Source organism: Cheilinus undulatus, linkage group 22 (assembly GCF_018320785.1).
Source record: "Cheilinus undulatus linkage group 22, ASM1832078v1, whole genome shotgun sequence".
In the NCBI taxonomy this organism is placed as follows: Eukaryota; Metazoa; Chordata; class Actinopteri; order Labriformes; family Labridae; genus Cheilinus; species Cheilinus undulatus.
The window spans coordinates 36,226,297-36,239,040 of record NC_054886.1 but is presented as its reverse complement, the minus strand read 5'-3'; the positions used below and the strand labels follow the sequence as shown (position 1 = coordinate 36,239,040).

At 46.5% G+C, this 12,744-nt stretch overlaps 1 protein-coding gene across 3 annotated transcripts; it reads left to right on the top strand.

Moving 5' to 3' along the window:
- The first annotated feature begins 420 nt into the window (after window positions 1–420).
- Window positions 421–8,319, top strand: ift46 (intraflagellar transport 46 homolog (Chlamydomonas)). Of its 3 annotated transcripts, none has more exons than XM_041779303.1 (5): window positions 421–539; window positions 3,798–4,090; window positions 4,579–4,672; window positions 4,852–4,983; window positions 7,492–8,319. In XM_041779303.1, the coding sequence occupies exons 2-5, from the start codon at window positions 3,834–3,836 to the stop codon at window positions 7,843–7,845; spliced, it is 837 nt and encodes a 278-aa protein (XP_041635237.1). In that variant the 5' UTR covers window positions 421–539; window positions 3,798–3,833; the 3' UTR covers window positions 7,846–8,319. The 3 variants fall into 3 exon arrangements, with proteins under 3 accessions (XP_041635237.1, XP_041635236.1, XP_041635235.1); XM_041779302.1 differs by having other exon boundaries at window positions 429–862; XM_041779301.1 differs by having other exon boundaries at window positions 429–904.
- The last annotated feature ends 4,425 nt before the right edge of the window (window positions 8,320–12,744 follow it).

Genomic DNA, 12,744 nt, shown 5'->3' with positions numbered 1-12,744 from the left:
AGAGTCTTCATCTCTCCTCCATAAAGTCCAGACCAGCGAGGGCTGCAGTGATGGTTCTCCTTCTAGAACGTTCTCCATCTCCTCCAGGATCTCTGGAGCTCAGTCAGAGGGACCATCAGGTTCTTGGTCTCTCTAAGGTCCTTTTAGGCGACCAGCTCCTGGAAGAGTCCTGGATGGTCCACACTTCTTCCATTTAAGAATATTTAACTAAATCATGTATTTTAATATTCTTTTATTTAATTTAAAAATGGAATAATTATGATTGTATTTCTATTCGCAGATAATGGCGGTTTATTAATGATGAAAAGGTTTGAAACTCATTTAAGCTTCATAAATGAATTATGTTTAACCTTCCGGTCCAGTAGATGGCGGTATGCACCCTTATAAATGTTGGTTTCCGGTCCGCCAACACAGAGGAAGAAGTTACCCGTTGCTAGGATACAGAAGCAGCGACTAGCTGTTAGCTGTTAGCGTCCATCTCTGGTCGACGTTAACCGGATGTAACGGAATCAAAACATTCAGAGATATTCGGTGTTTCTGTAGGTGTTTTAGACTCGATCATCTCTCTGTCTGTCTTATTTGTTAAACTCTCCGGTGTTTCCGGTAGTCGTTAGCAGTTTGATGCTAAGAGGCTAACGTTAGCCGTCTGAGCTAAAGTAAACGGTTGTCGGTTAATGTGATCAGACCGGGGTTTGATTCGGTATTAGGACTCTTCTAACGGGAGTTTAACGGCCCGGTGGGTGAGCTCGTCCTCTCGGTAGTCCGTTATCGGTCCATGGAGCGGAGTGACCGAGGTAAAACCACAAACCTACTGAAGAACCAGCCCTACGACGAGGAGGTGGAGGTCAACGACCCCGAGGAGGTGACGAGTGTCTATAGCCCGGAACCAGGCAGCCACAGACAGGTGAGAGAGGACAGGTGAGAGAGGACAGGTGAGAAAGGACAGGTGAGACACAGACAGGTGAGACAAAGACAGGTGAGAGAGGACAGGTGAGAAAGGACAGGTGAGACACAGACAGGTGAGACAAAGACAGGTGAGAGAGGACAGGTTAGAGAGGACAGGTGAGAAAGGACAGGTGAGACACAGACAGGTGAGACAAAGACAGGTGAGAGAGGACAGGTGAGACACAGACAGGTGAGACAAAGACAGGTGAGAGAGGACAGGTGAGAGAGGACAGGTGAGACACAGACAGGTGAGACAAAGACAGGTGAGAGAGGACAGGTGAGAGAGGACAGGTGAGAAAGGACAGGTGAGACACAGACAGGTGAGACAAAGACAGGTGAGAGAGGACAGGTGAGAGAGGACAGGTGAGAAAGGACAGGTGAGAAAGGACAGGTGAGACACAGACAGGTGAGACAAAGACAGGTGAGAGAGGACAGGTGAGAGAGGACAGGTGAGAAAGGACAGGTGAGAAAGGACAGGTGAGACACAGACAGGTGAGACAAAGACAGGAGAGACACAGACAGGTGAGAGAGGACAGGTGAGAAAGGACAGGTGAGACACAGACAGGTGAGACAAAGACAGGAGAGACACAGACAGGTGAGAGAGGACAGGTGAGAAAGGACAGGTGAGAAAGGACAGGTGAGACACAGACAGGTGAGACAAAGACAGGAGAGACACAGACAGGTGAGAGAGGACAGGTGAGAGAGGACAGGTGAGAAAGGACAGGTGAGACACAGACAGGTGAGACAAAGACAGGAGAGACACAGACAGGTGAGAGAGGACAGGTGAGAAAGGACAGGTGAGACACAGACAGGTGAGAGAGGACAGGTGAGAAAGGACAGGTGAGACAAAGACAGGTGAGACACAGACAGGTGAGAAAGGACAGGTGAGACAAAGACAGGTGAGACAAAGACAGGAGAGACACAGACAGGTGAGAGAGGACAGGTGAGAAAGGACAGGTGAGATACAGACAGGTGAGACAAAGACAGGAGAGACACAGACAGGTGAGAGAGGACAGGTGAGAAAGGACAGGTGAGACACAGACAGGTGAGACAAAGACAGGTGAGAGAGGACAGGTGAGACACAGACAGGTGAGACAAAGACAGGTGAGAGAGGACAGGTGAGACACAGACAGGTGAGACAAAGACAGGTGAGTGAGGACAGGTGAGACACAGACAGGTGAGACAAAGACAGGTGAGTGAGGACAGGTGAGACACAGACAGGTGAGACACAGACAGGTGAGAGAGGACAGGTGAGAAAGGACAGGTGAGACACAGACAGGTGAGACAAAGACAGGAGAGACACAGACAGGTGAGAGAGGACAGGTGAGAAAGGACAGGTGAGACACAGACAGGTGAGAGAGGACAGGTGAGAAAGGACAGGTGAGACAAAGACAGGAGAGACACAGACAGGTGAGAGAGGACAGGTGAGAGAGGACAGATGAGAGAGGACAGGTGAGAAAGGACAGGTGAGACACAGACAGGTGAGACAAAGACAGGAGAGACACAGACAGGTGAGAGAGGACAGGTGAGAAAGGACAGGTGAGACACAGACAGGTGAGACACAGACAGGTGCGACAAAAACAGGAGAGACACAGACAGGTGAGAGAGGACAGGTGAGAGAGGACAGGTGAGTGAGGACAGGTGAGAAAGGACAGGTGAGACACAGACAGGTGAGACAAAGACAGGTGAGTGAGGACAGGTGAGAAAGGACAGGTGAGAGAGGACAGGTGAGAGAGGACAGGTGAGAAAGGACAGGTGAGACACAGACATGTGAGACACAGACAGGTGAGAAAGGACAGGTGAGACACAGACAGGTGAGACACAGACAGGTGAGTGAGGACAGGTGAGACACAGACAGGTGAGAGAGGACAGGTGAGACACAGACAGGTGAGAAAGGACAGTTGAGAGAGGACAGGTGAGACACAGACAGGTGAGAAAGGACAGTTGAGAGAGGACAGGTGAGACACAGACAGGTGAGACACAGACAGGTGAGAAAGGACAGGTGAGACACAGACAGGTGAGAAAGGACAGGTGAGACACAGACAGGTGAGACACAGACAGGTGAGAGAGGACAGGTGAGAAAGGACAGGAGAGACACAGACAGGTGAGAGAGGACAGGTGAGAAAGGACAGGTGAGACACAGACAGGTGCGACAAAGACAGGAGAGACACAGACAGGTGAGAGAGGACAGGTGAGAGAGGACAGGTGAGTGAGGACAGGTGAGAGAGGACAGGTGAGACACAGACAGGTGAGACAAAGACAGGTGAGTGAGGACAGGTGAGACACAGACAGGTGAGAGAGGACATGTGAGAGAGGACAGGTGAGAAAGGACAGGTGAGACACAGACAGGTGAGACAAAGACAGGTGAGTGAGGACAGGTGAGACACAGACAGATGAGAGAGGACAGGTGAGACACAGACAGGTGAGAGAGGACAGGTGAGACACAGACAGGTGAGAAAGGACAGGTGAGACACAGACAGGTGAGAAAGGACAGGTGAGACACAGACAGGTGAGAGAGGACAGGTGAGACACAGACAGGTGAGACACAGACAGGTGAGAGAGGACAGGTGAGAGAGGACAGGTGAGAGAGGACAGGTGAGAGTGGACAGGTGAGACACAGACAGGTGAGAAAGGACAGGTGAGAGAGGACAGGTGAGACACAGACAGGTACCAGACCCGGTCCTCCCTGACTCTGATTCTATCAGGTCTTCCCCTGGTCTTGTCCTGAGAACAGACTCTTTATCTGACTTATTTATTGTAAACCGCCGACATCAGCAGAAACGTCCGTGGTCGCTCTCTTTTTTACAGACGCTGATGATGGGAGGCAGCCTAACCATTGCTCTATCTTTCAGTCGTTGTCCAGGAGAAGCAGGAGGGGGCGTGGCCGAATGTCAGCCAACAGCGGCATCGACCAGCTGGAGGACGAGGCTCAGAGGGCCGGCGAGGCCGGCAGGGGGCCGTCCGGGGCCAGTCCACACGAAGAAGAGGAGGAGGAAGACGAAGACTCTGACGAAGAGGAGGACGACTCTGATGACGACGATGATGACGAGCCCAGCGGCGCTCCAGAGGGGGCGTACGATGCGGCGGACTACGCCAACCTGCCTGTCAGCACAGACATCAAAGAGCTGTTCCAGTACATCATACGGTGAGGACGCACTGAGCGTGTGCAGTCAATACATCATACGGTGAGGACGCACTGAGCGTGTGCAGTCAATACATCATACGGTGAGGACGCACTGAGCGTGTGCAGTCAATACATCATACGGTGAGGACGCACTGAGCGTGTGCAGTCAATACATCATACGGTGAGGACGCACTGAGCGTGTGCAGTCAATACATCATACGGTGAGGACGCACTGAGCTTGTGCAGTCAATACAACATACGGTGAGGACGCACTGAGCGTGTGCAGTCAGGTGATGCTTTTATTTCCCATGCGCTTTAGACTGATAGTCCTCCTTTAGCGGGACGTCCGGACAGACCAGGTGTTCCTCACCTCTTCACCTCAGAGCGTAGTTACCTGTCCTGGTATTCAGAGTGAATGCAGCACTAGAAACACAGATGACAGGGTCCCATTCTACCTGTGCTCAGGTGAACTCTAACCTCTGACAGGATCAATCTGATCTCACCTACAGATACAGCCCTCAGAACATCGAGCTGGAGCACAGCCTCAAGCCCTTCATCCCTGACTTCATCCCCGCTGTGGGAGACATCGACGCCTTCCTCAAGGTAAAAAACATCACTTCCTGTCTGTCAGAGCTGAGGCTGATGGTTCTGACTCACAGTCAGACCTTCAGAATAGACCTGTAGACGTGTTTGAGCAGAGGCTGATGCTACTGTCTGACTCCTAGAGGAAATGAGACTGGTAGATGAGTCCTGAACTCAGCTTTAACTGGATTTGCGTTCAGGTTCCACGGCCCGACGGTAAAGAGGACAGCCTGGGTCTGCTGGTTCTGGACGAGCCCAGCGTGAAGCAGTCGGAGCCGACGGTGCTGTCACTGTGGCTGTCAGAGGAGAGCAAGCAGCACGGAGCGCCAGAGGTAGGAGTCCTCACTGAACCATGTCACACCTGATCTTTCTGACCCGGTTTACACTTTAGACCATTTCACACCTGATCCTTCTGACCCGGTTTACACTTTAGACCATATCACACCTGATCTTTCTGACCCGGTTTACACTTTAGACCATATCACACCTGATCTTTCTGACCCGGTTTACACTTTAGACCATTTCACACCTGATCCTTCTGACCCGGTTTACACTTTAGACCATATCACACCTGATCTTTCTGACCCGATTTACACTTTAGACCACCTCACACCTGATCCTTCTGACCCGGTTTACACTTTAGACCATATCACACCTGATCTTTCTGACCCGGTTTACACTTTAGACCATATCACACCTGATCTTTCTGACCCGGTTTACACTTTAGACCATATCACACCTGATCTTTCTGACCCGGTTTACACTTTAGACCATATCACACCTGATCTTTCTGACCCGGTTTACACTTTAGACCATATCACACCTGATCCTTCTGACCCGGTTTATACCATAGACCATATCACACCTGATCCTTCTGACCCGGTTTATACTATAGACCATCTCACACCTGATCCTTCTGACCCGGTTTACACTTTAGACCATCTCACACCTGATCCTTCTGACCCGGTTTACACTTTACACCACCTCACACCTGATCCTTCTGACCCGGTTTATACTATAGACCATCTCACACCTGATCCTTCTGACCCGGTTTACACTTTACACCACCTCACACCTGATCCTTCTGACCCGGTTTACCCTTTACACCATATCACACCTGATCCTTCTGACCCGGTTTACCCTTTACACCATATCACACCTGATCCTTCTGACCCGGTTTACACTTTACACCACCTCACACCTGATCCTTCTGACCAGGTTTATACTATAGACCATCTCACACCTGATCCTTCTGACCTGGTTTACCCTTTACACCATATCACACCTGATCCTTCTGACCCGGTTTATACTATAGACCATCTCACACCTGATCCTTCTGACCCGGTTTACCCTTTAGACCATATCACACCTGATCCTTCTGACCCGGTTTACCCTTTACACCATATCACACCTGATCCTTCTGACCCGGTTTACACTTTACACCACCTCACACCTGATCCTTCTGACCCGGTTTATACTATAGACCATCTCACACCTGATCCTTCTGACCCGGTTTACCCTTTACACCATATCACACCTGATGCTTCGTTTACACTTTACACAAGTGATCGTCAACGCGTGGCTCTGGACCCACGTGAGGCTCTGTGTGTCGGGATTTAAAGCATTATTTACGTTTATGACACTTTTTCTCTGCTTTTATGCTTTTTTTTTTACCCTTTAATCCCCTTTTTTTGCCACTTTTCACCCATGTAAGCCACCTTTTTCAATTAAGTGCCACCTATTTCCCATTTTCTCACCTTTTTGCTAATTTTTGCACATTTTCTTTTTCTTCACCTTCCACTCATTTTTTGCCGTTTTTGCCACATTTTCTTCCAATTTCTGCCACTTTTCCCCCCGTGTTTGCCACTTTCCCCCCCGTGTTTGCCACTTTTGGACCTTTTTTGCCACCTGTAACTCATTTTGTCCCCCTTCTCACCCTTTTTTTCCACTTTTCCTCCACATTTTTGCCACTTTTCCCCCCGTGTTTGCCACTTTTCCCCCCCGTGTTTGCCACTTTTGGACCTTTTTTGCCACCTGTAACTCATTTTGTCCCACTTCTCACCCTTGTTGTGCCCATTTTCTCCACATTTTTGCCACTTTTCCCCCCGTGTTTGCCACTCTTCCCCCCCGTGTTTGCCACTTTTGGACCTTTTTTGCCACCTGTAACTCATTTTGTCCCACTTCTCACCCGTGTTTTCCACTTTTCCTCCACATTTTTGCCACTTTTCCCCCCGTGTTTGCCACTTCTCCCCCCCCGTGTTTGCCACTTTTGGACCTTTTTTGCCACCTGTAACTCATTTTGTCCCACTTCTCACCCTTTTTTTCCACTTTTCCTCCACATTTTTGCCACTTTTCTCCCAGTGTTTGCTGCTTTTTGACCACCTTAACTCATTTTTAATGCCACTTTAACCCTTTTTGCCGCTGTCCACCACTTAGATTGTAGCTCTTGTAAATTAATTTTTCAACAGTTTGGCTCTTGGGTTGAGTAACACTGCTTTACACTCAGGTCTGGGCTGTGTGGGCTAGCTAGCTGATCCCTGCAGCCTCACTGGTCTCCTCTTCTCCTGAGTTTAGGAGTTATTCATTTACTGTTTCAACATGGGGGAGAAAAGCTGTTAAAGAGGCACGGCTAGCCTCCTAGCTCATGTTTTAATGAAGCCACTGCTGCTGAGGATGAATGAGGGTGAGTTAGCCTTTAGCTAAGAGGCTAGCGGAGCCTCTTTAACAGCTTTTCTCCCTCATTCTGTCACAGAGCATTCAGGTTTACTACCTGATAGCTCAGCACATATCTTCATAGACTGTATAAACTGTCTCTGACCCCCCTCTCTCCCCGCCCTCAGATGCAGAAGGTGACGAGCGTGGCGAGCCCCCAGTCCAACCCTCGGGTGGTGGACAGCTGGGTGGAGAGCATCAGCGCCCTGCACCACTCCAAACCTCCGGCCAGCGTGCAGTACGGCCGGGCCATGCCGGACATCGACAGCCTGATGCAGGAGTGGCCGCCGGAGCTGGAGGAGCTGCTGGGCCGCCTGCAGCTGCCCCCGGCCCGCCTCAGCTGCAGCGCGGCCCAGTACGCCGACATCATCTGCAGCCTGCTCGACATCCCCGTCCACGGATCCAGGATCCAGAGCCTGCACCTGCTCTTCAGCCTTTACCTGGAGTTCAGAGACTCGCAGCACTTCACACGGAGAGCATGAGAGCGCCATGAGTCCCAGTACTGGTCCTAGAGTCCCAGTACTGGTCCTAGAGTCCCAGTACTAGCCCTAGAGTCCCAGTACTAGTCCTGGAGTCCCAGTACTAGCCCTAGAGTCCCAGTACTAGTCCTAGAGTCCCAGTATTAGTCCCAAAGTCCCAGTCCTGGGTAGTTTTTGATTTAAATAGGTTAAAAATGCAGGAGGACTTCTCCACATTGTCTATTTCCATGAATACTTTTGTAAAGTTTGGTGAACTTGGATGGACTGGTCTCCAGACCGGTCTCTCTCTCTCTCTCGTGGTTAACATGACTGAAGATCTTAAGTCTGGGTCCTGTTCTGGGGCTTTTCTTGATGTGGTTCTGGCTCTAACTTTATAGTATTTTTTGGTTTTGTCTCTTTATTTTCATTCTTTCAGATTAAAGTTAAATCTACCATAAAAACGTTTTTTATTGTTTATCGACTTTTCTGCAGATGAAATAAAATCCTTTTTAATGAATGTTCTTGCATTAGCATTTATGAGGTCAGGACTCTGAACTCCTCAAACCAGATCTTTCTAGTCCTTCTCTGGTCTCTGGGCCACAGTCATGCTGGAATAGAAAAGGGCCTTCATTACTGAATGCAGGTGTTCCAACCAGACCCACAGGTGAGTGAAATGCTTCCTGCTTCCTACTGTGTGACAACAGTCTGGGGAGACCCTGGATTCATGATCATCTTGACTGATGACGTCCTGAGGAGAACAAACTCAAGGAGAATCGAAGCACATGGCACGTTAGTCTAACGAGAAAGACACAAGCTGAGAACAAAAAAAACTTTCTTCTAAAGGTCTGAAGGCAGAAGTATACAGGAAATAAAACCAAACAGTTATTCTGAGTTTGGAGCAGATAGTCGTGTTTTAGCAGCTTTCTATCAAAGAAATACTTCACACCTTTATGGTCCCGTCTCTTTATTCCCCCAGCCACTTCCTGTTTAATGATCATTATATTTCACATACATCCCTTTTAAAGATTGAACAGGAAGTAGTTTAGACCAAAAACAATGGCCACAAGTCTCCTGAAGGTCCTGATTCTGGAGCAGATCCAGACCTGGATCAGTTTTAGAGCAGATGTTTAGGCTGAGAGTTGTTGGAGATCTTCAGTATTTAAGAGAAGGATGGGGTCTCAGTCCCCTTAGCCCAACATTTCCTTTAAAATCATTAGATATTTCAAAAACATTACAAATCCTCCCAATTCCCTAAAACTCTCAAGACATTAACAAACGTTTCTGTGAAAATTCTTCGGACGTTTTTTTTTTTTTATTCCACAAAAATCACCATCAAATAATTCCAGAATGTTTCAGTGTAACTCCAATAAACCGCTCCCCCTAACACAAAATCCATGAAAATTCCTGAAATGTTGAAGTTAATGCCATCCAAAATTCCCTGTCAGGTTCCCCCAGAATTCCATTAGAACAGTGGTTTTCAGTGTGAGGCGGCCTCCTCTAGGGGGCGCCACAGAGCTTCAGGGGGGGCGGGGAACCATAACCCAGAAAAAAGGTGACTGTCTTTGCTAACCTCTGCTGTGCATGGAGCTAAATGGATAAACTTATAGTTACTATGGGACTATGCTATAGAGCAGTGTTACTCAACCAAAGAGACAAATTAATGAAAATACCTTTGAAAGAGCCACAATCTAAGAGTGAAAAGAGGCAAAAAAAAATTAGTGGAAAGTAACTTAAATGGGCAAAAAGCAGTCAAGAGTGGCAAAAATGGTCCAAAAAAGAGGAAACAAGTGGTATTTAATGGCAAAAGGTAGTTTAAATGGGCAAAAAGTGGCAAAAATGGTTTAAAAAAAGGGCAAAAATGGGATAAAGTGGCAAAATAAAAAAAAAATGGATAGAGGATAAAAACTGGGAAAAAAAGGAAACAAGTGGTATTAAATGGCAAGGGCAGCTTGAATGGACGAAAAGTGGCAAAAATTGTAAAAAAAAAAAAAAAAGGGGCAAAAAAATGGTAGAAAACTGGCAAAAATGGTAAAAAAAGAGGAAACAAGTGGTGTTTAATGGTAAAAGGTAGTTTAAATGGGCAAAAAAAAAAGGCGAAAAATGGGATAAAGTGAAAAAAGACGTAGCAAAAATCAGCAAAAAAGTGAAAAAAAGGGATATTTAATGATGAAAGGTAGCTTAAATGGACAAAAAGGAGGTAAAAGTGGAAAAAAAAAACGGGGAAAAGTGGCAAAAAAATGTGAAAAAGGGCAAAAATTGAGGAATAAAAGAAACAAGTGGTATTAAATGGCAATGGTCGGCTTAAATGGACAAAAAGTGGAAAAAATTGTAAAAAAGAAAAAAAACATGGTAAAAAAGTGGCGAAAACTGGGAAAAAGTTGCAAAAAGACATCGCAAAAATGAGCAAAAAAAAAATTGGAAAAAAGGGATATTTGATGATGAAAGGTAGCTTAAATGAACAAAAAGGTGAAAAAGGGTAAAATTGGGTAAATTTTGGGGAAAAGTGGAAAAAAAATGGGGAAAAGGAGGCGAAAAGAAGTTGTAAAATGACCCTAAAAATATGAAAAAGGGGTATTTAATGGCATTGTAACTGAATAAGAGGGAAAGGCAGATGTTTAAGGACGTTTACAAACCAAAATATCCAAAATATATTCATGTTAAAATGTGTAAAGACTGGACATAAATGTTTGAAATGTTGTTTAAGTTTTTTTCAGTTTGAATCCTTTTTGTGGGTGGGGGTCCACCGAATAAATAATTTCTCCTTAGGAGGGGCTCACACTCTCACACACTTTAAAAACCACTGCTTTAGAAAATATGGAAATTTCGGAACAAATTCCCACAAATTTCCTTGAAAAATCAGGACATTTTCTACATGACTTCTCCGAAAAGTTACCTCTACATCCCTTAAAAATAACCTGAAAATAATAATAAAAACTATTTATATATATCTCTTTTAAGGTAGAAAAGATTCATTTTCTTTGTTTGAGAGGTTACGCTCTACGTTGTTTCTACTACCCATAATGCACCGCGCTGTTATGATTCCGCTCGTCCACCTAACATGGCGGCTCCAGGCTGCATCCTGCATAGAACCCTGACCCGGTCCAGATCCGGTCCTAAGCAGGTCTAACCCGCCTCATTATCACCACAGTCATTATCGATCACCATTTAATCATTATTGGTTTATCGGCTTTGTTTCTGTCGCGCGGGAAGGCGAGAAAATCCTCCGGTGTGGTTCTCCATCTTTACTGTCCTGCCAGTCCGACCGGACACAAACCAGACTCCGTTTAAAACTCAAATATTTAAGGAGGATTTAATAAAGGAAATAAAAACCCTATATTTATTTATAAAGGGTAAAGTTTTAATAAAACGTGAATGTTTCCGCATACATTAAATGATCCAGTTTGTCCTCATTTAGAGGACTAAAGCTAAAATTAATACCGATAAGACAGAGTTACTTTAAATGATCAAGAAGGAGAATAAATAAATGTTTTAGAAATGTCTGTAGATATTTTCTGGATATTAAGAGCTGAGGAGAATGAAGACACCATTATAGAGGATGAAAAAGATCTGAATAAAAAATAGACTAAAGGACAGAAAGATTTGGGACGTAAGATAGAAAATATGGCATTAGTTTGGATATAAATGGGACAATTTAAAAAAAAAGAAAGAGGTGACATTAAACCAAAACTAGACTTTAAATCTGGGACATAAAATAAGGTTTGACTTTAGAGGATTAGGACTAAACTCTGTCCCTGTTCTTTTCCCTGTGTTTTGTCTTGCAGGCATCCTCTCAGGCTGTCTGCAGAGAGACTCTGCTTGTGCTGGACGTCCACCGTTACAGCAGAGACCAGGGGTCCTCGGTCTACTTCCCCCAGGCCGTCCTCATGGGTGAGACACCGCGAACAACAAAACAAGACAAAGTAGACTGGGATCTAGATTTAGAGACCAAGTGGGACATGACAAAGACAGTATAAACGTGAGTACTGAACTCTGGTCTGATGCGCTCTTTGGGGCGGGTCTTATGTCTCCAGGTGACGACCTGTATGACATCACGCTGACAGACGGGGACTGCAGGCTTCGAGTCACTCTGGATCCAGGTCTGAACCGGCTGGTGGAGAGGAACGTTCTTCATTCGGGGTCGTCGTTGCGTAACGCAACCTTCACCCCCGCCATTGCTGCTCAGCTCCCAGAATGCCCCGGGGCTTCTGAAGAGAGAGACAGGTGAGTGTGGACAGGTAGACCGAGCTGCTGTGATGTCATCAGGGGCGTGGTTAATGTTTGTGCTCCTACAGCTACCGACTGACGAGCGTGGAGGTCGCAGATGAAGCTGGAGGTGAGGAGGGAGAGGTCAGGACGGCCGATGTGGGCGGGGACTCTTCTCTGCCATGGTTTGGACGGGCTGAACCTGAGGGTAAGACTTTGATGGAAGAGCTCGTTTACTGATCGATTGGTAAGCTAGCTGACTAATTGTTGGTTGGTTGATTAATCAAACACCAGGTAGGATGGTTTGTTGATGGTTGGTTGTTTGAATGCTAGTTGGCTGATTGATAAAAACTGATTAGTTTTTTTGTTGATTAATCAGTTAGTTGGTTGGTTGATGGTTGGTTTGTTAGATAGTTGATTGGCTGTTTTGTTGCCTACCAGGTTTGTTGTTTAGTTCGTTTATTGAATTGTTGGTTGCATGTTTGGTTGGTTGATTGTTTGATTGTGTGGTTGGTTGGTTGGTTGGTTGGTTGTTTGATTGTGTGGTTGATTGGTTGTTTGATTGTGTGGTTGGTTGGTTGGTTGGTTGGTTGTTTGATTGTGTGGTTGGTTGGTTGGTTGGTTGATTGATTGTGTGGTTGGTTGATTGTTAGATTGTGTGGTTGGCTGGTTGGTTGGTTGGTTGGTTGGTTGTTTGTTTGATTGTGTGGTTGGTTGGTT

Excerpts from the sequence above, each read along its gene's own strand:
- ift46 (XM_041779301.1), top strand. The coding sequence starts at position 776 with ATGGAGCGGAGTGACCGAGGTAAAACCACAAACCTACTGAAGAACCAG. Across the intron at positions 905-3,797 it reads AACCAGGCAGCCACAGACAG|TCGTTGTCCAGGAGAAGCAG; the intron begins GTGAGAGAGGAC and ends TCTATCTTTCAG. Across the intron at positions 4,091-4,578 it reads CTGTTCCAGTACATCATACG|ATACAGCCCTCAGAACATCG; the intron begins GTGAGGACGCAC and ends TCTCACCTACAG.